Source organism: Artibeus jamaicensis, unplaced genomic scaffold (genome assembly GCF_021234435.1).
Source record: "Artibeus jamaicensis isolate MK-2021 breed Jamaican fruit bat unplaced genomic scaffold, CSHL_Jam_final contig_465, whole genome shotgun sequence".
In the NCBI taxonomy this organism is placed as follows: Eukaryota; Metazoa; Chordata; class Mammalia; order Chiroptera; family Phyllostomidae; genus Artibeus; species Artibeus jamaicensis.
Window position 1 is genome coordinate 372,289 of NW_026521843.1, and position 25,928 is coordinate 398,216.

The following is a 25,928-nucleotide window of genomic DNA, read 5'->3' on the forward strand; positions in this document are numbered from 1 at the left end:
CCCTGTATATGAGTATATGAAACACACACACGTTGTTACTAGTTGGGAAAAGCCACAGGCCACAAGGAAGAAATCAGAAACCACGCCTCTCGCTACTGCTCAGACTCGTGCTTGTAAACCCTCCCTGTCCCCTCCTCACAGACGGTATGAACGTGCGCCATGCAGGGCTGGAGACACATTTAAAAAAACTGGGATTCTGCTGTATTTTTGAAATGTATTTGTCATAAAACATTTACTAAGCAGAGACCACATAAGAAATGAAGAGAGCGAGGCATAAACGTTTTAAAAAATGTTTTCACTGACCCCTCCTCTTCCTCAGAACGACATGCTTCCAAAGGGCAGAGCTGACAACTCATGGTAGACGGTTCTCACCTGGCCTCTCCTAACCCCTAACACCTCAGTCGCCACGCAGAGCCCCACCCTGTGACGGTGGCCAGCAACAAGGCTGTCCCAGCTTGGTCCTCAGGTGTCACCCAGCACATGGCTCGGGGCCACGCTGCTGCCACCAGCCTTCAGTCCTTCAAAGACTGACAAATTACGATCCTTTTCTCTAAGTTCAAGGACACCCAGGTGGGAATATGGAGATAGATAGAGTGAGTAAGAGTCTTCAAGTCGTCTGTGCCCCCCCCAAGTGGGCCTGTTGGAATCGCCCTGGGCTTCTCCCAAAGGAAATTCCTGGGTGGGGTCCCCCCTCTTCCTGCTCCCCCAACCCGGTGAGCCACCAGCATGGGCTCACTAGACCATGCTGACCTGGGGACACCAGACTCGAAACGAGCTTCTCCTCCGGATGGGACAGGGCCCTTCCCCCACCCTGCCAGCTCAGGGCACTGGCCACGGACAGCACCCAGCCGGCCAGTGCACAGGGCACAGGGCTCCTCAACCGCCAGCAGTGCCAGGCCAGAGCGTGGTGCCTCCAACTGTTCTGAAATAAGTTCATCAAGTAAGGGAAATGACAGGGGTGTGATTTGCATCAGTCTGGACCCCCGAAAAGAAACACATAAGTAAGAGACAGTTCAGATAAATCCTAATCAAGCAAAACTGTGACCAAAGAGGTCCACTGTGCCAGTGTAATACATATGACAAAGGTCAGAACCTGATGACGCTTAAACACTGGAATACGTGCCACTTGGGGCATAACCTGCATTTTTCACAACTTGCAACAAGTTGAGTGAAAAGTCCTTTTCCTTGGGAACACACAGGAAATCCCTAAGGGGACCGTGTCTTCACGTTAGTGTCAAGTGAGTACCGTGAGAATAAGGAACCCACTCCTGGGTGAGCTGCAGAGCCCAGAAAACGTGCAAAGTGAGTCTGTAGGAGAAAGTTTTCTTTCTTTTCAGACATCTCCCTGCACCTGCATGGCCCCCAGAGGTGCCGGCAGGGCCCTGCTCAGCCGCACCCTCAGCATCTCTGACCCTGGCTGCGCAGACCTACCCCAAAAGCGGCCACTGCAGCACCCATGCGCCGGCATGACATGTACGAAGGAGACGTGTAAAACCCGGCTGGCTCCAACTCACCGTCTGAGCTTCTCCCGGATCTCAGGGTTTTTTATCTCATTTTTCAGATCCTCGAAGGTGTGGGCGGACGACAGGTTGCAGTAGACACGGTAGTCGTGGTAGGGCGGTATGCCGTGGTCGCGCCCGCGCTGGATGTTGATGGCCGCCAGGTCCAGGGCCACCGTGTGTGCCATGGAGAAGAGGCGCTCGGTGAGCTCGGTGTTGAGCAGCTGCGAGGGCATGCGCATCTTGCCGGGCACTCCAAACAGGCCCCGGAGCAGTGGGTCAATGCCGCCCTCATTCACGATGCGGAACGGGGAGAAGAAGGCTTTGTGCAGCGGCACGTGGCCCTGTGCAACGGGCTGGAAGTTCTCGTCCAGCCGGTGCAGCACCGGGTTGATCAGCGTGTGGCCGAAGCGGAAGGCGGCAGTGGCGAAAGCGTTGAAGATGCCCGCGTTGACTCCTGGGTCGTAGCCGTGGTACTCGCCCAGCATCTTCATGCCCACCTCACCCAGCACCTTGGGGAGCCAGTGTTGGTAGGTGATGTGCTGCATCTGCGCGCCCACGATCTTCCGGGCCTCGTGGTACAGGGTGTCACCGTCCCAGTGCGGGTTCAGTGCCAGCAGCTCGGCCGCCACTCGGTTGTGCTCACGGAACCACAGCGTGTGCATACTGGTGAGGCCCAGCTGCTCGTTGGCGCGGTGGTCGCCAGCCAGGAAGCACGGGATGGGGCTCTCGCTCTCGTCCCGCATGCACTCGGTGGGCGGCCCGCTGGCGAAGGGCAGCAGTGGCTTCCCGGAGCGCTGAGCAATACCCTGTCGCAGCAGACCGCGCTGGCTGGCCAGGTCGCGCACTGCTCGCGCCTCATGCTCTGAGCTCCCGTACACGTTGGAGGCGTCGATGTAGGAGGTGAGCTGGTTGATCTGCTCCCGCGGGTACACGGAATTCATGAGCAGGGAGGTCATGCCGCTGCCGCACACCGGGCTGGAGCGCACGAAGAACATGCATCGCGCGCCATTCCTGACGCGTGGGTCTTTGGGCGGGATGGCGAGCGAGAAGCAGGGGGGGTCGTTGCTGCACACCGAGCTGCAGTGCTGCCCATCAGAGAAGCGGGCCTGGCTCAGGGCCACCACCGTGGAGTCCAGGTCGTGGTCCAGGAACTGCCCCCACTGCATGAGCATGTGGGTGAACTTCGCATCGGGCGTGATGGCCTCCGTCCCGATCAGGGTGGTGGACACCAGGCGCGGCATGGGGAGCGCGTGCCCGTGGTACAGCCGGCTCGGGTTCACGCCCCGAGGGGTGTTGAAGCCGTTCTCATACACGGCCTTCAGCAGGCGCTCGAAGGCGGTCAGTGAGGCGCCCCACATGGGGTGCTGCAGGTTGTTGCAGGTGCCGTCGTGCGTGCGGTACTTCTGGTGGAAGCACATGTCGGAGCAGTTGTTCACGCGCCGGTGCGCCGTGCAGCCCGACAGGTTGGCAATGAGGCTCAGGTACTGCGGAGACACCAGGTCGTTGTAGTGGTAACCTGCAGGGAAGGACAGGGACGAGCTGATGTCCGAAACCGGCCCGGCAGCGTCTCACTGAGGCCTCCCGGCCTCCCTCACCCAGCATGCTCCGGGCCCGCAGGGCTCCACCACCGTGCACGCTCACAGAAGCGCGCGCTCGCGCACGCACGCAGGGGCGGGATTCAAATCCATAGAAGGGATCCGCCCCCGCGCGTGCTCGCAGGGGCGCATGCGCCACTCCACTCAGTGGGCCATCCCTTCCGGTTCTCCGTTGTCGGTGCATCCGCTTTCTAAAGCGTGTTACTCAGATACACACCTACTCTGCGTACTTTTGACCCACAGAAACACCCTTTTTTAGGGTTGGTGTCTGAAATACCCGCGTGGACTTGGTAGACAGCTGGGGGTGAAGAAATCCCACAGGTGTAGATAAGAGATCGGAAACGCGCACTGTGCCCGGGACGTGCCCAGGCTCCCGGCCACCCAGAGAGTCCTGTTCATCACCGTCCCGAAAGCTCGGGCGGGCGGTGCGCGCTTCCCAGGATGCAACAGGGAAACTGCGAAGTCTGCCTCTGTTCACGGTTACTGTCTGTCGTCCCGAAATTCTCGGTCTTGAACGTCAAAGAAAACCGCTTCCACCCGCAAGTCCTCTGGGCCCGGGGCTTTCTCCCGCCCTGTCCCTTTGTCTGCAGCAGTGGCCGCGGTTCCTGGCCACCTCCCCAGGCCGCGCCCTGTCCCCCCCGTCCCCCGCTGGGACCAGGCGGAGCCCAGACAGAGCACAAGCAGAAGCCAGCCTCCAGGGTTGCAGAGACACAACAGCCTCCGCAACCGTCACGGACCGGAGGTGGGGGTGACAGGACCCACACTGCCACCCCAACTGTGTCCTTCCAGCCCGCGCAGGGAGGGGGCGGCGCGGGGCACTGACCCGTGCCGTTGAGGTCCACCATGAGGCCGTGTCGCACGTGCTCCTGGATCAGCTGTAGCGTCCGCTCGAATATCTCGCCAGCGCGCGCCTGCTCCACGGTGTAGGGGTCCCTCGGGTATCGGAACAGGGCCAGCAGGTCGTTGGGGGTGCGAGGTCGGCTAATGATAGCCAGCCAGGGCAGAGGGAAGAAGGGAGCCATCACCGAGACGGAAATCCCAGCCTCCCAACACAGACCCGCCATTGAATGGCGGACACTACTGCTCTAGGGCGTGGCCGTACCTTGCTCATCCCGGGTGGAAGGCAAGAAAAACAAAAGCAAGAGAACACTAAAGACAAAGTTAGTCAGGTCCATGGCGAAAACAGGGGCACTGCACTTCAAGTCAGACACAGGGAAAACACCACGGGCTGGCCAAGACGAACACACACTCCAGTGGCTTGTGAGACATTTTGTTTTTGCCAAGTCATTTAGCAACAAAGCAAAAGAACGAGCTGCAGTTTTTGAGAAGTGTCTCATTTGTGAGTCATAGGTCAGTCTCTGCTTGGAGAGGAGAGACTGTTACTTTAACAGTCTGGTAAAGTATGCCTGTTACTTTAACCCCCACTGGGCACCAGCCTGGCTGGCGATTTTTAAACTGAACCTTTTCTTCAGAGGAGGGAGCAGGTCACAGCCGTACCCGAAGGGCCCACACTCTGGACCCCCAGGGCCACGCTGGGGGTGGGCCAGCCCTGCCTGCCCGAAGTACCTGTCAAACAAGTGCGTCCGAGTAGAGTTTATGGCCCGGTCGACAGTCGCAATGGCTTCCACGATGGATGTGGCCACAAACGGGTCCCCATTCCGACTGACGTCAGGAACTAGGAGACACAGAGCCACACGCTAGCAGGAGGGGCTGGATAGCCTCTCGTCATGTCGGGAGGCACTTCCCCCACCAAGTGCACTTCTGTCTCCCCCACAGGGCTTGTCCCTAGCTGACAGACAACCAGACACTGTTGTCAAATGTAAGGACAGCATGACTTTTCCTTTGTGCAGGCAGGTGGCATGCCCCAGAGGACAGGGAAAAACAGCTGTGACCTCCAGCAGTGATGGCACAGGGACAATGTGGCCACTCAGGCCTCCTGCCGGGCACGGTGGTTGGTGAGAAGGTCCGGATCCCCGTGGCTCTGTCTATTCTCATGCAGCCGGGACCTCAGCCTGCTCAGCCCTTCCGCCTGGGTTCCCCACTGTCCCCCCGCATGTCACGATGCAGATGCCGTTACGATCACATGCACGTGTGCTCACACACATCACACATGGCATAGGACCCCGGGGCGGGTTGCTTCCCTTTTCATTTAATAGTCCAGGACCCAGAGTTCCTTACGCACCATGACCTCGTTCCCACCTATCATTCATCTTTTGAAACAGCCGTGCCAGGTCACAGTGCATCCGTGGAGGTTAATGGTAAAGACACTGGGACCTGGCACACGCCGGGGATGCGTGTGGCCCCACCCAGCATGGAGAGCGGGCAGAGGAGGGGCCTCTGGTGAAGCGGTTACAGATCCCCACTTTACTAAATGGTGACGGTAAGTGGCATGTAGTCAGATCTGAGGGGGTTTGGATGGTGGCTGAACACAGGGAAACTCCCCTGGGCAGGTTGGCACGCTGGCCTGCAGGGCCCCTGTGCCGCAGGAGGGACTCCTGGGTCCACCTGGTCCTGCTGCTGGCTGAGCGTGCCCCAGTGGTCCCCCTGCAAACCAGGGGAGTGGATGTACCATCTTCTAATGACCCCAGTGATCAGGGCTTGCACTGAGCCCGTGCAGGCGGGACCCCTGCCCCCCCCCCCCCCCCCCGTGCCTTGGCCCGGCCCCCTTACCGCTCACACTGAGCACCATGCTGACCGAGGCCTGCCCGATGGTGTTCCGGGCCACACACTCATAGCGGCCGGCATCGGCGGTCCCCACATCGTGAATGGTCAGGAATCCCTCGGGGCTAATGTGGAATTTCCCACTTTCTGTCACCTGCACCCCATCCTGGAGCAAAACAGAGGGGGGATCACAGCAGGAATGAAGGAGACTGAGCAGCAGAGCATGTGTTCTGGGGGCTGGGTCCCCGTTTGTCAGGAATCACGGGTGGGAACGCTGAGGGGGCCGAGCTCCCGTTCGCCCAGAACCACGAAGAGGAGCTGTGGTCCAGTCCACCCGGCACGGAATCCACGGGGCGGCCTTCCTTGCGTGCCTGCCGCAGGTCCAGGCCGGAGCCAGGCAGAAGCCACACTCCTGGGGTTGTCCGGGGTCGGGGGTAGGGACCGAGGGCCACCCCGGGGAGGAGGCCCCCAGTGAAAAGGCACAGGACGTGGCCCTGATGAGGGAGGAGGCCCCGGGCAGCAGAGAGGATGCCTGAGTCTCACTGGGAAGGGCGCAGCCTCCGGGCCGAGGAGAGGAAGCTGCAGGGGCAGAGTATCTCCGTCCCAGGCCAGTCACCCGTCCTCGGAGACGCCTCGTGTCAAGGCGCTGGGCTGTGGGTTTGGACTCCGCTTCCTGTTTTTTTGCTGGGGCTTCATAAAGGCAACAGTAAAACAAAACAACAGAAGCCCTGCTCTACTCACTACAAGACCAGGGGTCTGACAGGAAGGTGTTTTCTTACTGTCACCGTGAGGACGTGACAAGGACTCTGTTCCGTGTCTGTCGGTCTCGTGGTGTTTCCACACCGAGGCCACCAGCACGGGCTTCAGCTCTGGCTCTCAGCCTGGTGTCCCACTGCCGTGGGAGGTCTGGGAAGGCGGTAGTGACACCTGCGTCCCACCGCGCCCCCCGCGCGACCGCACGTCTCCCGCCGCAGTGGGCACCTTGTTCCAGGTGATGGCTGGCTCTGGCTCCCCCTGGGAGCTGCAGGGCAGCTGCACGCTGGTGCCCACCTCCACCGTCTGGTCGCTGGGGACGCTGCTGAACACCGGCGTGACTGGAAGGCAAGGGACACGCCGCTGACAGTCACGGGGGCCCCGGACCCCTGCCTTCATCACAGCAGGCCCGGGGCACTGAGCCTCTTGGCCGGGCGGCCTGTCTCCCTGCAGCAGCGTCTGCACAGAGGGAAGCTGTCGGAAGGGACTACACCGGCCTCGCCCCCAGGCCGGCCTCGACCCTGAAGGAGCCCTGCCCGCCGAGCTGGGAGCCGAAGGGCCAGCGCCCCCAGGACGCGAGACCTTGCTGACTGGGAAGCAGCTGTGGCCGAGAGGGAGCCTTTCTCAAGGGGCCTAATGGCCTTTCAGGGACCCTCCCACTAGCTCTCACCCAGCGGGCTGTCCGGAGGCAGCCACGCCCTCAGGGGAGACCCGGACCCACCCCAGGTTCTGCACCTGCCGGCCGGCTCAGCGTCTGCCCTGAGTCCTTTTAGAGACACAGGTGACCAGCCCTTCGGAGCAGAGGACAGGGGGACCTCGGAATGCTTGGGGCACAACCGGGAAACAGAGCCAGGCTGCGGGCCACGACCTGGGGCCACTGGGCCCAGGGCTGCTCCCGTGACCCAGGAAAGGCGGCTCCCAGACCACCCTCCTTAAAACGATCACGTCAGCCCGTGACGCGTCAGCCCGTCAGCCTCCAGGACTCGCATCGATAAAATGAACGTCACCGTAGACCAACATGCACTAGCGAGTCATGACGTCGTTGCCTTGGGAACGAGGACAGGGACAGCTATTCGAGATGCTGGGTCGGCTCTCGGTCACTGGCAGCGACACAAGTGTGGGTGCAGGAGCTCCCTGGCACACAGCCCCCCCGCCCCGCCCCCGCCTACCTCGGGGCTGGACCGTCAGGTGCGCCACGACCCTCTGGGAGCCGATGATGTTGACGGCCTGGCACTCGTACTGGCCCTGGTCGTGGAGGGCGACACTGGCGATCCTGAGCGTGCCCGAGGACAGGACCAGGTGCCGCCGGTCCACGGACAGCTGGCTCCCTGCAGGGGGACGCGCAGCATCAGCCCCAGGGACACGGGGGGTGGAGGCAACGCTCGGTGTGGGGGTCAAATGGAACTTTGAGGAAAGGAAAGGTCACAGAAACTGGTCTCGGCCCCGTTAGGGCCCCGGGTCAGGAAGTGGCTCCTTGACCAGCAGACACCGGTTCCACGGCTGTGTGATGTGACCCTGCAGAGCCGTGTGCAGCCAGGTCAGGGACAAACAGAGCACGCCCTCTGTCTCCACGGAAGGGTGGGGGACAGAGACAAGAGCTATGTGGGCAGGAGCGAGGAGGGCAGGGGACCGGAGATGCTCGGAGGCAAAGCACACCCCCGACAGGGTCCCAGCAGGTTCCTCTGGGGCTGAGCCGGGAGCAGGGGGCTCCAGAGAATCCCCAGAAAGGTACCCTCAGGGGGCAGAGATGGACACCGTGGAGGTCATTAGCTAGGTCTCATGGCCACCCCAGCCGGTGTCAGGACAGGCCCCCGCTGGCCCACAGTGCTGGTGGCAGTCCTCCCAACCCGGACCCTCTCGGGCAGGCTGCTGTCACCAGGAAGGGGCTGCGGCTCTTCAAGGCTCGGGGCCAGCCCTGCAGCAGCTGGAGACCGAGGGCTGGGCCGCGCCGAGAATTAGCGTGAGCAGCACTTAAACCCAGACGGGGAGACGGCGCCGCTCTGGGGGCTGAACCGAGAGCAAAAGGCTCTTAGAAATACACACTGCACGGCTGGCTGTTCAGAGTCCGTCTCACATGCTATGAAGTTCTTCCCGCCCCAGCGGGGTGGGTGTTAAAGGGAAGACGCAGGCTCCTGGGTGACGGTAGCGCGAGCACAAGGCCACACCCAGGTCCCTTCAGTGAGGACAGACCTCCTGCGTGTGCCGGTGGCCAGGGACCGGGCAGACACACCCCTGTCCGTCCCCAGCACCTGCCCGGTCAGGTGCCCCTGTCCCTCGGCCCCGCCCAGATGACGGGGGTTTGGGGCCAAAGGAGGACAGCGCTGGTGTCGGTGTTTGTGTCCCCAGGGAGGGAGAGGGTGACGGGGCTGGGGGCCAGGTGGGCGCCCTACCTCCTTTGGTCCACGCGATGACAGGCTGTGGGTAGCCCTTTGCCTCGCACTGGAAATCAACGGTCTGGCCCTCGATCACAGCTCTGTCCTGAGGGGTCACCGTGAACTGCGGGAGAGCTGCCGGGAGCAGACGCGGGAAGATGACGGCTTTGCTGAGGGCGGCGCTGGACCCCAGCGCGGCGGTGAGAGGACATGGCTGCACCTCCGCAGCCGCAGTCAGGACTCACAGGTGGTCACGCGTGTCACTGAGGAGGGACTGACTGTGCGTGGCCGAGGAAGTTAGCTGGTGATCATTTGGGGGAGGGGTCGGGGATCTGTCACGGAACAGTGTGTCCGGTGCGACTCCGTTTTTAAAGAAGGAACCGCAACGGCGCAGTGACCACAGGGAATGCTCGCAGCTGCCTGGGCAGAGAGCCTGCCCGGACGGGCTGACAAAGGCCACACGGTGGCCCCCGGGGAGGCGGGGAAGGTGGGTGAGGACAGGAGCAGGGAAGCACCAGGGTCTGTCTTTTTGGCTTTTCTGTATTGTCCTGTGCCTTCCAAAAAGGTCCCACTTTGCAATTTACTTAAAAACCAACAAACTCACGATAGAGCTGAGCAAGAAATCTGGGGAGCCAGACCACACGTCCCAACACCGGGCCTGCCGTGCCGACCTCCTACTAACACGGCCACGCCCGTGTGCATGCCCTGGGCTCACACGCGCCAGCGCTCCGGTGTGTGGGCAGCAGCTGGACAATGAAGCCCGGTCCTCCCGAAGCTTCCACCGTACGAACTGCCAGGCGTTGGGTAAGCGTGACAGGTAAACGCAAAGGGGTCTCAGGGACAAGGGGCCCCCGCCCTGCTGTGCGCTGGGCAGAGGGTGTGTCGGGCCCCGGGGGGAGGACCACGAGGGGCGGCAGGGTCCAGGGCCGACTCTCACCCTGGACGATGATGCGGGCCGTGGCGTGGATGCTGTCCAGGCCGTTGGAGGCGAAGCAGGTGTACTCCCCGCCGTCCTCTTGTGCCACGTTCTGGATGTACAGGCCGCCCGAGGGCGTGATGCTCACACGGGGGTCCACGGGCAGGGCCGTGCGGTCGCCCCTGGTCCAGGTGATGCGGGGCAGCGGGTGGCCCGTGGCGCTGCACTCCAGCGTCACGCTCTCCCCGACCAGCACCTCCGTGTTCTGCGGCTGGATCACGAAGGCCGGCCGCGCTGCCACGAGAAAACGCAGGCTCTGACCCGGGGCCCTCCGGCCTGGCCCCGCGTTTCTGCTCGAGTTTTTCTGTTTTCAGAAACCTATTGACCTCCGAACTAAGCGAAGCCAATTGAAGCGGCTGCTTTCCTGTCTTTGTTGCTTTTTAAAGACATGCACCAGAAAGTAAAATGGTCCCCTGCCTCAGGCCAGCGAGGGGTCGGCCACCGCGGTGACGGACGAGAGCCGCCCTCTCCTCCGATCGAGACGGGGGCAGGGAGCCCTCGCTCCAGGTCACGCTACACAGCCTCAGGCCGATCCCATGAGACCCTGCTGGCCGTTCCCACTGCTATGGAGCACTGGCTTTAAAGTACACTTAGCACAGATAACATAAGAAATTTCCGCCCCGTTGGGGTGGCTCAGTGGACTGAGCACCAGCCTGTGAACCAAAGGGTCTCCAGTTTGATTCCCAGTCAGGGCAGGTGCTGGGTCTCGGGGCAGGTCCCCAGCAGACGGTGTGTGGGAGGCAACCACACTGGTGTCCCTCCCTGTCTTTCTCCCTGCCTTCCCCTCTAACAATAAATAAAAATTTTGATAAAAGTGCAAAACAGGGTTTGATTTCCTTTTTTATCAACTCTGAATTTGGGAATTTTGAGAACCTAGGTTCTTCTGTACCTATCTAAATTAAGGGAAAAGAATCCCAACAAGGGGATTACAACTTATAGAACTTGAGAATAAAGCCTTTCAGTATTAAAAAAATAATAAATTTCGCCCACAAACTAAAACTACACTGAGATTATCTTCCAGCTCTAAATGCAGGAACAAGTACGCACACTCGTGAGTGTGTTTCACGAGTGAACTTGTGCAGAAACATCTCCCACTCATCGGCGTTGTGAGTGCCACGCCCACCGGGAGGCTGATGTGGCCGCAGACACCAGAACCCAGAACGCAGACACCCTCTGCCCAGAATCACCCTCCGGGACCTCACCCCGAGAATACTTTACGAGCAGGAAAAGTGACATTGGCACAGAAGGTGTCGCTGAACTGCTGTGTTATTTCTTTGGACCAACACCCTCGCCCATAATCCTGGGATCCAAAAACCTCCAAACACAAGCTGTTTTTTCACAGCTTGTTTTTAAAAGTTGAGGCTACTTCAGAGTCCTCATTTTCTGCTGTGAATGTTTGCACTGTTTGCTCCAGGACATCAACATGTTGATGTGCCCTGTGGCCTTTCTGAAAAAGTTCCCAAATTCTTTCGTGTGGCCCAAGGGGTTTTGGGTAAAGGGTCAAGGGTCTGTGATAGCAAAATATTTGGGGGAAAACCTAAATGTTCTCCCAGAAAGGAGCTCATCGACTAGATGGCGGCGCATCTGAATGACGGGGTCCGGTGTGGGTTTAGAGGGGAAGAGTAAGGAGGTCTCGTGTGCTGAGAGGAGAGGCCTCGGGTGACGGCCGCGCTGGTTTCTCGGGAGGGTAAAGGAGGAGGAGGAGGAGTCAGTGACCCAGGGCAGTGGGGGTGGGCGTGGGAATTAAGTGGGTGGGGGAAAGAGGAGAGAGACTGCTCTACACGTGTTCAGGTTTATGTCTCATTAGCCAAATACCTAAGTGACAGCACGTGACAGGAAGCACAGAGAGGACACTGGCGTTCCCAGAGAACAGGGCCAAGGTCACCGCCCTGTACCTTCATTGTCCTCCTGAGAAGTGCAGGCCAGACGGAGGGGACAGCCCACTGGGGACCCACACGGCCGGGTCCCCGGAGCGCTGCGCTCCGGCCTGGGGAGGGCCGGGGGAGGGGGTCAGCCCCCACCCCCCACGCAGGCAGCGGCACTGAGGAGAAGGGACCCCGCTGGGAGCTTTATTAACGCCAGCTGGTCCTCGCCTGGGTGGGCACCCCCGTTCACCCCACAGTAGGTGGCAAGTCAGTGACCCCAACACCAGGGGAGTGGCCGGAGGACAGCGGCGTTTCAGGGGTTAAGACTCCAGGAGGGGTGGTTTGCGCCTTGGAGACCAAAGTTAAGACAGTAGCGATGTACTGTGGTTTAGAAATGCGTCGCCTAACTTTTTCTAGAATAGCTACTGAAAGACAACTAAAAAAGTGTGATTTCTGGACCAGAACTGGGGAGGGAGATGAAAAACCACTATTCCAAAATAAGGCCAGAGACAGAAAAAGTTAGATTAGTGCAAAATAAGACGTGGGACGTGTAAATCTGAATACACTGGCACCCACGCCAAATACAGGTGGACTCACTGTAAGAAACATCCGCCTGAACTCTGGTGTTAGTCGAGCTCTACGCTACTTACAATCGACACCCGAAACTCGCGTGCACAGAGCGGCTCGGAGCGAAGCGTGGAGGGGGAGCCAGCTGCGCCTGCCAAGTTAACTTTAAGGCAAAATCAGTATCAGGTTGAAGCGCCCACGATCAAAGTTTAACCCAGAAGGAAGATAAAAAGGACAAACTTAATGCCCCTAATAACAGAGCTTCAAAATATACAAAGTGTATTTAGCCGCTTGCGACTCCTGTGGCTGGCAAGTCCGGCCGCCACTGTGGCCGCGCTGTCACCGCTGTGGGGGAGCCGGGCTGGCGGGCGTCCTGCAGGGGACGGAGCGCACCGCTCCGGGCTTCGCTGAGACGCAGCTCTGCTCGGCCGCAAAATCCAGCCACAGACAACTCGTAAAAGACTGTGGTTATGTTCCAATAAAACTTAATTTGTAGACACCGAAGTTTGAATTTCATATAATTACCACGTGTCCTAAAAAGTCTTGGGTTTCTCAGTCCTATAAAAGCGTAAAACCATTCTTAGTTCCCAGGTTTTAAGGAAAACAGGCAGGGGGCCAGCAGGTCTGGCCTGTAGGACGGCCGGCCCAGGTCCGGGGGACCGGTGGCCACACGCCCATTCCCTCCCTCCACGTGAGGTCGTCACGGGCTGTGGGAGGCCCTTCGTGCACGTGGCGGGCAGCCAGACCAACACGCTCAGCGTGGTCCCCTCAGTGAGGCTGCCCTTCCCGGTGGAGAGACAGCTGGGCCCCCCGTCTGGAAGTCAGGTGACCAGCCAGCCCAACCAGGCCTGTTCCCGATGTTCTGTTAGTCCTTTGCTCTGGGCAGGGTCCCCAGTGTCACCTCACCCCACTTGCTGTCTGTGGGCTCCTCTGGGTCCCAGAGGCGGTGGCCTGCAGGCAGGGCTGCTGGGCGCCTTGTCCCTGGGACACGAGGGAGGGGACCGACAAGGGCTGTGCTTCCACAGAAGCACGTCCCTCTGCCGTCCTTCCTGCTGAGACTGGACACCGGGAAACCGCACTGGTTAAGAACCTACTGTGTGTGCCGGGACGTGCCCTGCACCTCAAACACCACACCGGGTGCAGAGAGCTGAGAGTGTCCACAGAGAAACCGCAGGGACCACTTCTACAGCCACCTGAGCTTGGCCACAACACCAGGGGGGACCCAGGCCCCACAGGGGTTTGCGGAGGAGGCACGGGGTGGCGGCAACATGGGGCAGCCACGGGGGAGATGGCGTGCCAGCAGCCACGCCGGGCTTTCCCCCAGCCAGGCCTCTCTCCCCTGCCCCCCCACCATGCTCTCAGATCAAAGAGATGCCGGGAGCCGGTCTGCAGCCTGGCAGGGCCAGAACGGCTCCCGGCCACAGCTGTGCCTCGCTCAGCCGGGACAGTGTGTAAATCAGGCACAAACGTTTTGCATGTGGGGGTTTTACATCAAAGTCCACATTTTGGCTTTTTCCAATAACCAAACTCTTAGCACAGTGAAGGGCCCCCCGCCAAATGGGAACAACAGCACTTCCCCTTTGGACCAGCGGGACGCCGTGGCGGGGGTTGGGGGGGCTGGGAGGGGGAGGTGGAAGGGCGGGAGTGACCCTTCCCCAGGTGCCCTGTGGACGGCTGCTGGGCGGTCCACCCTGAGGGTCCGTCCCGGATTGGGGTCTGGCGGGGGCCAGCGCAAAGGTCATGACTCCCCAGGACCCTGCGTGTCAAAGGCCAGGAGGCCACCCTGCTCCGGGAGCTGCGCCGGCGGGGGCGGCGGGGAGAGGAGAACGCCACCCACCAGGGAGGACCCTCGTGTGCGTGCTCTCCACGCACCTGGAGACCCGAAGTACCGGAGGGTCACCTCTTGCGTCTTCACCTCCCCGGCGGCGTTCTTGGCCATGCACTGGTACACGCCCTGGTCCGTCTCCTGCGTGTTCCGGATCATCAGGGTCCCGTCGTCCAGCAGGTTCAGGCGGGAATCCGTCTCCATGCTCAGCTCGTTGCTGCAAGGACAGACACCGGGCGCTCGGTTTCCGAAAGCTCAGGGACGGCCAACGCCGCAGCGGCCAGCGCTGGGCCGAGCAGCGGTCTGTGCCCGAGGGGCCCGCCCGCCCGGGGAGCCGAGACTGAGTCGTTGGCTCCTGGGAAAAGTGCCGACGTCCACAGAGTCTAGCATCTGTTCATCTCTCAGGTGCAACCTAGAAGCGCTGAAAACTTCTCCTCGTTCGAAAGGAAAGAGAACCAAGTTTTAAAACTCTTCCTTTGTTTCTGTCCAGTTCTTCGAGGCAACAGCCAGGAACATTGTTACTAAAGCACAAGATTAGAGGAACCGACCCAGGAAGCCCTGCTGCCTGGGAGCCTCTCCCCGTGGCCACCACTCAGAGGCCCAGGGCGCCCCCCACAGGCACGGAGCCGACCAGCAGCCTGGCCCGCTGTCCCTTCCTCACACTCTTGTCCCCCTGCGGCCAGAGCCAAAGGGAGCTCCCCGCTGGCTCACAGCTCTGCCAGCTGTCGCCACGTCTCATTTACGGGAGACCGTCACTGCAGACCCGTAAATGAGACTCTGGCTGACACGCCTGGTCCCTCCCATCCACCCCGGAGCCAGCTGGCGAGGCCGGCTCTCAGGTGGGGTGGCGCGCAGGTGAGACAGGCCCTCTGGGGAGGCGCGCCCACGGGGAACGCCGGCTTGGGGGGGGGGCGGCCCGCACAGGTGGAGGGCACACGGGTGGGGGCAGGCCTGGCTCTGCGGTTTTGGCTTTCGGTGCCAGTGTGTTCGCTTACAAACGGAGGCAGGAAGGCTGAGCGCGACCCGCTCGTCTCCGCCTACCAACTCCGCACTTCCACGCAGCGGGGCGCTCCTGGGGCGCCCCTGTGATGCTCACCCGCAGTTTAAGTCTCGCCGACCTCCCCACCGCCAGCGCCCTGGCCGCCCGCTCAGCTGTGACTGCGGTCCCGGCCCAGAGCCCACGTCCCCGTGGCTGGAGTGCACCTCCCCGCTCTGCACCCGGCAACTCAAGAGGGTGGCTCGCTCCTCCTGTCTGTCTTCCCGGCAGACCCTGCGCGCTCAGCAGCCGCACTCCCGGGGGTCCAGCGGGGCCAGGAGACATGAGATTGGTGTCTGCGCCCCGTGTCCGCCCAGGCCTCCCTGCGGGTCACGGCTCCCCACCACCGGGGAGCTCGCGGCGCGGGCTCAGCTCCCAGTGTGCGGTGCCACAGCCCCCGTGCAAGGCATCATGGGAGGTGAGGATGACCAGGCCCATGAGGATTTCTGTCTGAGGACTTGGTTCCCACGACCCTCGTGGGCTCCGAGGGCCCTGAAGGCACTGGACCCGCTGCCCGGCCCAGGCCTCGGCTCCCTGCCCTGGTGCCTGCCGGGCACTGGAAGAGCTCCTGTCAGGGAGAAGCCGGACGCACACAGGGGCTCAGTGTCCATGTTCCCCTGAGGAGTCTCCCCGGGTCTCCATCCCAGCAGCCAGACCCCGGTCTAGTGAGGGCTGGTCCCCACGCTCCAGGGGCAAATCCCCCAGTGACCACACCCCCAGCCTGCGGCCAGGAAGAGTAGTTGGCAGAGAGCCAGGTCCCTCCCATTCCTGACCCCAGGCTGGGTGAGGGGCACCGGACCAGTGAAAACACCGGCCTGAAGAAAGTGTGGAGGAGCTGTCACCCTGCGTGGCCCAGGCTGGCTCACCCACGAGGGGCAGCCATGCCCCCCCACCCCCGCCGCCCCACTGCCGAGTCACAGCAGAGAAAGGGTCTGAGCAGGGTTGCAGTGTGGGGGCCAGACCCTGAGCTCCCTCCACCGGCAGCGGCCGGCCCGACACCCCACTTACTTGTTCCGCAGCCAGATGATCTCGGGTTTGGGGTTGCCCTCGGCTCTGCAGGTGAAGAACACGGTGTTCCCCGAGGTGACATCGGCGTCCTGGGGCTCGGACGTGATCCGGGGCCTTTCTGTACCAACAAGGAGCAGGGACCTCTGGGTCTCAGACACAGAGGAGACAAGGACCCCAGGCAGACCCTCCACGTTCAAGAACAACGCGACCGACTGTTCAACGTCATCCCTGCAAACTCTGGCTTGACTTGTGGACACACAGCAGGTCCGTGTGGGAACCCTGGGGTCTGGCTTCAGAAACAGACACCTTCAGGCCTCCCGGCTCCGAGCGCCTTGCTGACCTTCACGTGCAAAACCAGGCTGACAGGCGCCCCCACCCCCGCTGGACCAGCCTCCAGGTCCTTCTCGGAACGGATCCCTCCCTGGGCCTCAGCGTCTTGCCGCCCTCTCCCGGCACCACGATGGGGGGGGCTCTGGGACGGGAGCCCCGCCTTCTCAGCGGCCGGCACCCTAGCAAACCGGCCCCCCTCTCACCAGCCCATGTCTTGATTATTGGCTTCTGAGCAACCAGACCTGGATTCAGTATCTGCACCGGTTCTTAATTTTCACTGTTTGCCTTTATATGTAAAAGTGGTTGATAATGGTGTTGCGGAGGAAGAACTGAAAAAATTAGCTTTAGCTTCAAAAAAAGGGCTGAAGAGAAAAGGAGAGGCTGAGCCCCCGGGGACGCAGGAGGCAGGCTCGGCCCGGCCCCTGATTTGGTTTCGTGCCCTCCCTCGGTGGTCTGGGGAGGGGGTCGGGCCGGCACCGGGGCCTTCGGGTGGTGGACCTCAGCCCCCACCCAGGGCTCTGCCCAGCCCAGACCCCTGCACCCCCCGGGGCCCTTCACATGCAGCTGCCTGCCAGGGGGCTACTCAGGGGTGAAGGTGGAGATTCCTTTTTTGTGGGGAACCTCAACATACAGCCCAGGTTTACTAACAGATAGCTTTTTTGATCCTCGCCTGAGGGTATATTTATTGGTTTTGGAGAGAGAGGGAGAGAAAGAGATGGAGAGAAGCTTCGATCGGCCGCCCTGCATGTGCCCCCTGCAGCGATCGAACCCTAACCTTCTGGTGCATGGGAGGACACTCAGCCCACGGCCCCGGGCCAGGCAGCCAGCTTCTCAGACACGCCCAGGGCGGGGCTGCGCACCCGAGGCTCCACCAGGCCCCTGGCGACCTGGTCTGGGGTCGGCCGGTGACCGCGGGCAGCAGGGGCCACTCACCACAGTCCAGCTCCTCGGGGGTGATGGTGGCCACTGACCGGCCCTGCAGGCGGCGTGGGTGCTCGCAGGTGGCGGCGGCCTGCGCGTTCCCGGAGCGGGCGTAGGTCTGCAGCAGGTCCGCCAGCCAGAGGGTCTCGCAGTCACAGTGCAGTGCGTTCGAGTCCAGGCGCCTGGGAGGGGCGGGCCCACCAGGAGGGTCCGTGGCACTGCGGGTGCACGCCGCCCCACCTGACCCCTGGCGACCCCAGAACTCCCCAACTGCGGATGTGCCCCAGGGGGGGTTCGTTTCCGAAGCTGCCCTGTCCCCGACAGTTGCTGAGGGAGGTGCGTGTGAAGCGTGGCGACCCCCACAGCAGGGCGGCCCCTCTATCCCCCGGAAGACCCCTGGCTGAGCCACACAGCGCTCGTGAGAGGCTGCTGCAGCGGCTGGGACGCCACAGCCCTGAGGGCAGCCCCTCCTTACAGAACAGGCGTGGCCAGCCGGCGGGAGGGGCGTGAGGGGCAGCCTGCTCTGGCCCAGAGCTGAGCAGTGGGGAGCATGGTGGGGGGGTGGGGGCGCTGAGATCAGCACCCTTTAAGTTCACACTGCAGGCCCAGGGCCCCGGGGGAGACTGAGGCCTGGGACCCCTGCCGCCTGCCTTTCCCCAGGACCTGAGTGGTCATTTTTCTGATGACCACCCACAGTGGCATCTACGGGGCTTGGTGCAGAGAGGACATTTCTCCCAACCCTGTTCCCTGACCCCCGAGGGGAGGAGGCTGTGGCGAGCAGGGGCACGAACACCCCAGCACACGCCTGGCTCCGTCCAGCTGGCCAGCCCCTCTGAGTGAGTGACAGGACCTCTGCCTGCAGGGCAGAGCGGTGAGCCAGAGAGATCGGCGATGGGTCCCTCTCTGGGCAAAGGACATGGACGAGGGACGGAAGCCCGCCATGTGCGTGCCCCCCTCTGGTGTCCGGGGTGAGTGTGGGCTGTTCTCTGAGGCCTCCCCCTTCTCAGACGGGCAGACGGCAGAGAGGACAGTGTCGGGTGGGAGGACCGGCCTCAGTCTGAAGGGCCCCGCACGTCCAGGGCTCTGCCGACGCCCCGCCTGCCCGCGGCTGCCTGTCCCCTCCGGCCATTTCTTTGCCGCTCTCTTGTTCCCCTATTGAACGAGCCACATGCATCGAGTCCTCCCCTGGAGTGTGAGGCCTGGTTTGGTCCCTGTTTCTTTGTCCCGAGGAAAAACTACTGGGGCAGCAACGAGAGCCTGTGTCCTGCGCCTTCAGCCGGGGCCTGGGCCTCCTCGCCAGTCCGCCTGCTGGGGGAGGGGGGGACCTGCCCTCTCCCCGGGGTCCCGCCTCCTGAGCTGCAGCACTTACAGTCTTTTCATGGACTCCAAGTGATTGAACGTCCCTGGGACCAAGTGCGTGATGCGGTTGTTATGCAGAAACCTGGGGAAGGGACCACACGAGGACCAACTTGAACACACGCCTCAGACCACAGCCACCGAATGAATCTGCCCCCTAAACCAGGCACAGAGACGGCACCCACTCAACCCCGGTGAGACAAGGGGGAAGGGCCCCGGAGGGCGGAGGCGTTGGCCCGGCTCCGTCACTTTTCCCCGACAAAGAGGGAGTTGGAAGTCCTGCCTCTGACTCGCTGGACAAGGGGCACAGAGGTGGTGGCGGGACCACCGTCAGGGTTTTGACAGACGAGGGCCTCAGCCCCGACACCAGACCTGCGGGCTGCGGCCCTGCCCCGGCCGGGAAGGTCAAGGGCAGGAGTGGAATGAGACTCACAGCCTCTCCAGCTTCGGCAAATGACGGAAGGACTCCGGGTCCAGGGTCTCTATCTGGTTGAAGTGCAGGTACCTGGGAAAGTTAAAAACAGAAAGAGGGAAACAATGTAAGTGACTTTAATTGTTATATTTTACGGGTCTGGGTTTTCTGCTCAGAGTTTTTTTCTAAAGTCATTTCAAATTCACACACCAACAGGTACCTCTGGGGTCTCCACACTGCGAGGAAAACCACAAAGTGATGAGAGAGACAGTCTGGGTACAAGTGGCAGCTGGGCCCAGGCTCCGAACGACCGGGACACCAGGACACTGCGGCCCAGACCCCGGCAGGGCTCCCATCACGGGGTGGGGGAGGGGCCTGCTCAGAGACCCACTTCTAAACACCCGGGTCCTTCCAGGAGGAACGTCGCTCTGCCCGAATCAGAGCACCTCCATGGGTGCGTCCACCCCTCACAACGCACACGGGGACTCGGGGGAGGGCGTGGGGGGTCTTGTTAGTGTGACTCTGGGCAAGCGAGAGCCCTGGGCTGCAGGAGGTGCTTCAGAGCCGTGAAGGGTGGGCGCCTGGCCTCGGGGAGAGGAGCGCTTCCTCCACGCGCCCCCCGCAGACGGGAGTGTCCCGCGTGGGCCGTCCTTTGCATTTCAGGCGTCTCCTACTTTTCCTGAGTCCTGCTTTGCTTACTTTGAACACGGGTGGGTTTTTTCCCTTGAAGTAAAGCACCTCAGTCCCCTGTGGGGCACACCTGCCAAGAGCCCCTCCCGCCCACACGGCGGAGGCGTCTCGGCCTGCACCCCCCCACCGAGCACGAGTTCACGTGTCGGCTTCTTGGAGAGACGCAGGGGCACAAAGGGCGGTGACGGTCACCTGCAGGCCCAGGTCTTTGCTGGGAGCACACACCCAAAGCCTTCTCAGAACTCGCTCTCTGTCATCAGAGACGCAGACTTTCCCGACCTCTGTGACTCCGAGGTCCCCAAACACCAGCTGTCCGTGCCCTGTCCTGGCACCCAGGTCTCCCCCGGCCAGCTCACCAGGCTGCCTCACTGACAAGGGACCCCGAGTCTCTGAGAAGAGGTGTGAGGATGGACCACAGCCCGGGACCTGCAGACCTCAGGCCTCCAGGGCTTGGAGCGGGCCCTCCCCTCGCAGTGTCCGGGGAGCTGGAGTCAGTCGAGAATGTCCTAGAGCGGCCGAGCAGCCCCTGGGCCTGGGCCGCCGGGGTGCAGGCACCAGGCACCGACACGCGGACAGACACACAGATAGACATGTGACAGACACGCTCAGCGGTGATGCTCAGGGATCTGGGGTCAGCTGGGCAGGGAGGACGGGAGTCCCAGGGGAAGCCAGCTGAGGGGACGGAAGGGAAGGGTGCTCTAGTCCCGTACCCAAGGCTGGGCAGGAAGAGGGTGAATCAGTGGGACTCGGAGTCCTGCTCGGGACATGCCAAGAACCGTCACAGCCAGGTAGACCCGGTGGGCAGCGGGGGGCCAGCCATGCCGGCCCACAGTGGAGGGAACCGGGGACCAGTGACGGGGAGTGAGCCCTGATTCCCAACCATGCCAGGCACATGTACTGCCCGTGACCCCAGCCTCCTGGGCAGCCACCACGGCAGGGGCTGGGCAGCTCCCGGAGGCCTGGGGCTCACAGTGTCCGCACCCCCTGAATCCTGGTCCAGGGCCTCGGCCCTTCCAGTCTCCCTCACGATGGGGGTTGGGTTGGCGGAGACGTGCCCACCCGACCGCGGCCCCCCATGCACCGCAGGGGGACGCACCACCCGAACTCCGGGTGGGACACCCGTGTCCCCAGTTGGGGCCTCCCTGAGGGTGGGCTCCCGTCCCGAGTCTCCGCCCCTGAGACTCCGTGGTCCCGACCAGGCTGAAGTCCCCGCAGCACAGACCCCGGGCCCCGAACCCCGGTTTCGAGGGAGCCCGGCTCAGAGATGCCCCCACCTCCAGGCCGTCTGTCAGGAGACCCTGCTCAGGCCTCCTCCCTTAGACGCAGCCGCTCACCCCCACTCGGGGGACGGGCACCCCTCGTCCTTGACCGTCCTGCCCCACTGAGAGCCCGCTGGACGCCCCTTTGTGAACTCTCCCTCCACCTGGATGTTTTCCAGACATTTCCACGCTGCCATAGTGATCGGAACTCCGCTCCCTCCTCTGTGAGCCGTGCAACCTCCTGCAGACCGCGCTCCCGCGGAGCCCAGGCCGTGCAGGCCAGCTCGGCAGAGCGGCTCCCGCTCGAGTGGACACGTGCCTCTCGGGAAACACGGGCGCCCAGTGATCTGGGGCAGCCCGACCCAGCTCTGCCCTGAGCCACCCCTGGGCCCTGTTGGACACAGGCCAGCACCGCTGAGGCCGCAGGGCGGGGCGTGGCTGTGGCCCAGCTGCCTCCTGTCCCTGCCAGTAAAACTCCGACAGCTCAACGCTCTCGGAACGGCGCTGGCTCAGTGACCGAAAGCTGACCGGCCAAGCAAACCAACCAGAAAAAACTCCTTTCAACCAGGAACCCTGCTTAAAAATAACCACGCCGACTGCGGAGCAGGAATTCCCACGCAGCCAAACAAACACGCCCCACACGCCCGGAATGGAACGTCTGCCTCCTCCAACACGGTGACATCATGCGTGAAGAAGTGCGCTGGCGGAGGGCAGACTCCCAGACAGGAAGCGGGACTCGGACCACCGCCCGCTCGGCCCCCGGTCTCATCCCCGAGGGACCCGCACGCACTCCAGTTGGTTCGAGAGTCTGTGCCTCCCTCACACTGCGGCACCAGGGGGGCAGGGCCCGTCCGTCTTACTGTCCTGTGTCACCAACGCGGGGCCGGGGGCACAGGAGGAGAGGCTGGGAAAATCTACGACGGACGGAGGGGGAGGGACAGACAGTCACGGAGCCACGCCCGGTGTGCACGCACCCCCGACGCCCCCCTCGAACAGCATGCGTCATGCAAACAGCCAACAACAGTCCACGTCCCTGAGAGGGGCCTGAGAAGCACAGGACGCGTGCGGGCCACTTACAGTTGCTCTAGGGAGGAAAGTCCCTGAAAGGCTTGCCTGTCAATCGCCTGGATCTCATTCTTGTACAGATAGCTGAAACAAGAAATAGGGAGCGTTAGAGCAGGGCCCGGCGCCGGCTACCGGGCACGGGCAGACGGGAGGGGCAGCCTGTCCCTCTGTCTGAGCAGGGCTGGCGTCTGTAACCTGAACGGGGGGAGCCCTGGGGTCCTGGGAAGGCGGTGAATGCCGGACTCAGACTTCTGCCCTGGGGGCTTCACGGTGCTTACTAAGGTCGGGGGGTGGGAAGCGGAGTGAACCAGCCCCTCCTCATTCTGGCCTTCTCCTGGGGTCCCTCAGTGACTGGGCTCCCCCCACCTATTCCAGCTAAAGGACGACACTGTCCCCCGCGCCTGCCTGTGCTTCCCCAAGGACAAGTGTCTCCCTGCACTGTGACCGACACTGTCCCCTCCACCCCAGTGCTCCCACGCCCGTCCTGTGTGAACTTCCTGGGTGGGCCTCCCGGTGGGCCACAGGCCTGAATGCACACCAGCCAGACATCTCCGCCCGGTGACTGTCCCATTCCCGCCAGAGGCCTGGCCCAACCCAGGTCTGATACTGGCTGCGTGGTCTGCTGTGCGAGAGGGGCTGTCCTGGCTCAGTGTCCTCCTCGTGACGCGGGGAGCACAGCCGTTCAGTGAGCCCCCACACAGGTCAGAGCGCGGCTTGGTGCGGGGGGGGGGGGGCGCGAGGCCCTGCTCCAGAGCCGCACTCAGCAGGGCCCGAACGTCAAAAGCGAGGAAGGGCTCCTGGGAAAAGCGCTGGAAACAGCCGGACCGAACTGACCAGTGGACACGCGCGTCGGTAAAGACATTGGAACGTAATGCGTTTTCCAAGGAACCGAGTATTGATCGCCTTCTAGTAATAAACCCCAGACGGTGCCCCACTGTCTCAAGAGCCACTGGGAAACGTTAAGTAACCGGCTTCCAGGGGACGGGACGCTCAGCCGCTACAAATGTGCTCTGGCACCGACTGCAGCAGGCGAAGCCATCGGCACCTCGGCAGGCGTCTCGGGCACCGAACCTGGGCTGTCAAGCAGCCCGGACTGGGGCTTGGGCAGGGTCGAGGGGCCTGGGAGCGGCTGGATTGCGGGGCGTCCGGGCCCCGTCCGCCCGCCGCCCGCCCTGCCCAGCTGGTCCACGTCCATCCTTTCCCGAGCCCTGCCCTGCCCGTCATCGCCTTGCCCGGTGCACCCGCTGCAGGGCCTCCCCAGGACGTGAGGGTGGAAGACAGAGGGGCAGAGGGGGCTCGGGGAGCGGGTCAGCGGAGGGCTCGGGGAGGCCCTCTGCAGCGACGGGTGAAGCCCCCCAAACTCCTTATCACTACACGGATTTGCAGAGTAAAGAGTCCGTTGCTCTGAAGTAATTCAAACTGAAATGAATATAAAATGAAAACACTAAACACACACCATGAATCCGCTGGCCAAGAAGTCAAGCTTGCTTCTGTTCTTGCTCAGAAGTTACAATAAAAGAAACCCAGAAGCAAAGCAAATAAACAGAAACTAAAAAAAATAAACAGGAGGCCTGCCCCTCGAGCCGGCCTCGGGTGGAAGACACAGAATTAAAAATGAGCTCACTGTGCCAAAGGGAAATTGTCTCCACCTAACACTTTAAATGCCCTCATTGAGGAGGACGTGTTTTAATGAATGGACTTAGCGGCAGCCCTGCAGGCACAACCCGCTGACATCGAGATCACACTGATTCCAGTCGCACTGGCGACGTGACTGTGTTTAAAGATCTATTTAAAGACGCTCAGGTTCACACACATGACATAAATCTCTAAAAACGAAACAAACGGACACTGATGTGCATCCCTCACCAAAACGTCTCTGGTCAAAGCGATTCCAAGTCCCAAGGGCAGGAACTGTTGGCCCAGAGCACAGGACACTCGGTCCTGTCTGCCTCGCTCTGCACGGACCCTGCAGGGCGCCACCCCACCCCTTCTCTCAGGTGCAGTTTTAGGTAAGTGTCCCCGAGGCAGGAAGACAGAGCTTCTCTGTGAGGTCATCTCCCAAACTGCAAAACTCACTTCTATAAGCAGATGTTTCCAATGCTGATAATTAATCACACACAATCTACTTTCAAACGTAAAGGAAATTTTAAGCACAGAACACCAGGAAGAGGCGAAGTCACAGGGGTGGGCGGGGCCCACTGGAGCCACGAGGCCCTTCCCAGAGCCTGTGTGGTACAGACCCCGTCGCTGGCGCACCCGGCGACTGACCGCCCCCGCAGCCCCCGGCCCAGCAAGGGGCATCCTTGCGTCCGGAAGGGCTTCTTCCCTCATTGGTTTTTAACATTATGCAGCCTGTTGTGCTTTGGGCTTCGCAGGTGAAGGTGGGACAGCTCGTGCTAAAGCCCCCGCCCGCGTTTCATTTCTACGATCGTTCCTAACAGGACAAAAGCGACCTCAGTCGTCACGCAGTCCAGGCACCGACACCACGAGCTTTGGGGCAAAGAGCCGAGGATAAACTTACAGATATTTCAAGTTCTCCAAGTCCTCAAACGCTCCGCTGGGGATACTCCTGATCTGATTGTTGTTGAGCAGCCTGTGAAAGAAGGTTCCAGAATTAAAAGCACAGCCACTCACGGAACTGCTACGAGAGGACCTCCCTAAGGCCTTGGGGAACGTCATCAAGTGACCCAGTGACAGGCTGTAACATCAGCATTGGATACACGCTGAGTTAGCACAAAAAACGGCACTTTCGGTGCCTAACCTTCGTGACTCCACGTTCTCTCGGAAAACGAGGATCCGAGTCCCACCTGCCGCCCCAGACCACCGGCCTCCAGCACAGCCGTGTGTTGGCCCCCTCGCTCCCCCACACGCAGGTCTCCGTCCCACTGTCCCCGAGTGGACGTGCGGACTCACAGTGTATTCAGGTTTCTCAGCTTCCGGAACGCTCCAGGCTGGATCTCCCGGATCCTGTTAAAGCGAAGGTCCCTGCGGGGAAACGAGAAATGAAGTAAGAGGACGTCCTCGCCCACCTGCTTGTCCGCGGTGGATCGGTCTCAAAGGGCGCGTCCGTCCGAGGACCAGGACCACGAAGGTGGTCTGGGGAGAACCGCCTCCGGCCAAGGCCACCTAAGACGGGGGTCTTCACCGGAACCACAGAGCGATGCCACCCCGCCACGCGGACCTGGGGAAGCAGCTGTTCTGGGGGATGACGACCACACTAACTGCCCACCCCCCCCCCACGGTCCCCTGGAAAACCTCAAGTCCAAGCCATGCGGTGACAAACACGGGCTGCACCGCACGTGCTCAGGGGCAGCGTCAGCCACACGCCCGTGTTTCTCAGTGTGGATGTGCCACGCTGGGGGGGGGCAGTGAGGCTGCCTCTTCCCAACTGGGCGTTTGCGGGGGCGGGTTAGAGGGGCGCTGGCAGAGCAGATGGCGATCGTTTGGAGACAGAAGAGGAACCTGAACTGCACAGGCCGGCGCAGAGCTCGGGATGCGCGGGCGGAGGCTGAGCTGCCCGCTGGCCCCGCCCCCAGGCCGAGGGAGCCGGGCTCCGACCCTGGGCCTGCACACTCGGAACAAGGCCTGCCTCCTCCTCCAGCTTGAGTTAAAATGAAAAAATGTAACAGAAAGACCACTTTCTTTCTGAGTCTTAGAGAAATTAAAATTCCTTACTCCTGCTTCCCACTCCTTCCAACAGGGGTGGTTACAGGTTCCACTGTGTCCCCAAATTCT

At 61.8% G+C, this 25,928-nt stretch overlaps 1 protein-coding gene across 2 annotated transcripts in view; it reads right to left on the bottom strand.

Moving 5' to 3' along the window:
- PXDN (peroxidasin) overlaps nt 1-25,928 on the bottom strand; it is a 51,900-nt gene that overhangs the window by 8,934 nt on the left and 17,038 nt on the right. Inside the window, exons 2-17 of one of the 2 annotated variants that reach the window (XM_037151732.2) lie at nt 25,107-25,178; nt 24,715-24,786; nt 22,206-22,277; nt 19,201-19,272; nt 18,781-18,852; nt 17,424-17,593; nt 16,161-16,278; nt 14,164-14,333; nt 9,821-10,093; nt 8,902-9,018; nt 7,681-7,839; nt 6,740-6,852; nt 5,768-5,924; nt 4,664-4,772; nt 3,921-4,078; nt 1,515-3,018 (exon numbers count right to left, since the gene is read on the bottom strand). In XM_037151732.2, the coding sequence (XP_037007627.2) occupies nt 1,515-3,018; nt 3,921-4,078; nt 4,664-4,772; nt 5,768-5,924; nt 6,740-6,852; nt 7,681-7,839; nt 8,902-9,018; nt 9,821-10,093; nt 14,164-14,333; nt 16,161-16,278; nt 17,424-17,593; nt 18,781-18,852; nt 19,201-19,272; nt 22,206-22,277; nt 24,715-24,786; nt 25,107-25,178 (3,408 nt within the window). The remainder of the gene's footprint in view (nt 1-1,514; nt 3,019-3,920; nt 4,079-4,663; nt 4,773-5,767; nt 5,925-6,739; nt 6,853-7,680; nt 7,840-8,901; nt 9,019-9,820; nt 10,094-14,163; nt 14,334-16,160; nt 16,279-17,423; nt 17,594-18,780; nt 18,853-19,200; nt 19,273-22,205; nt 22,278-24,714; nt 24,787-25,106; nt 25,179-25,928) is intronic. The other variant, XM_037151733.2, reaches the window with a different exon arrangement.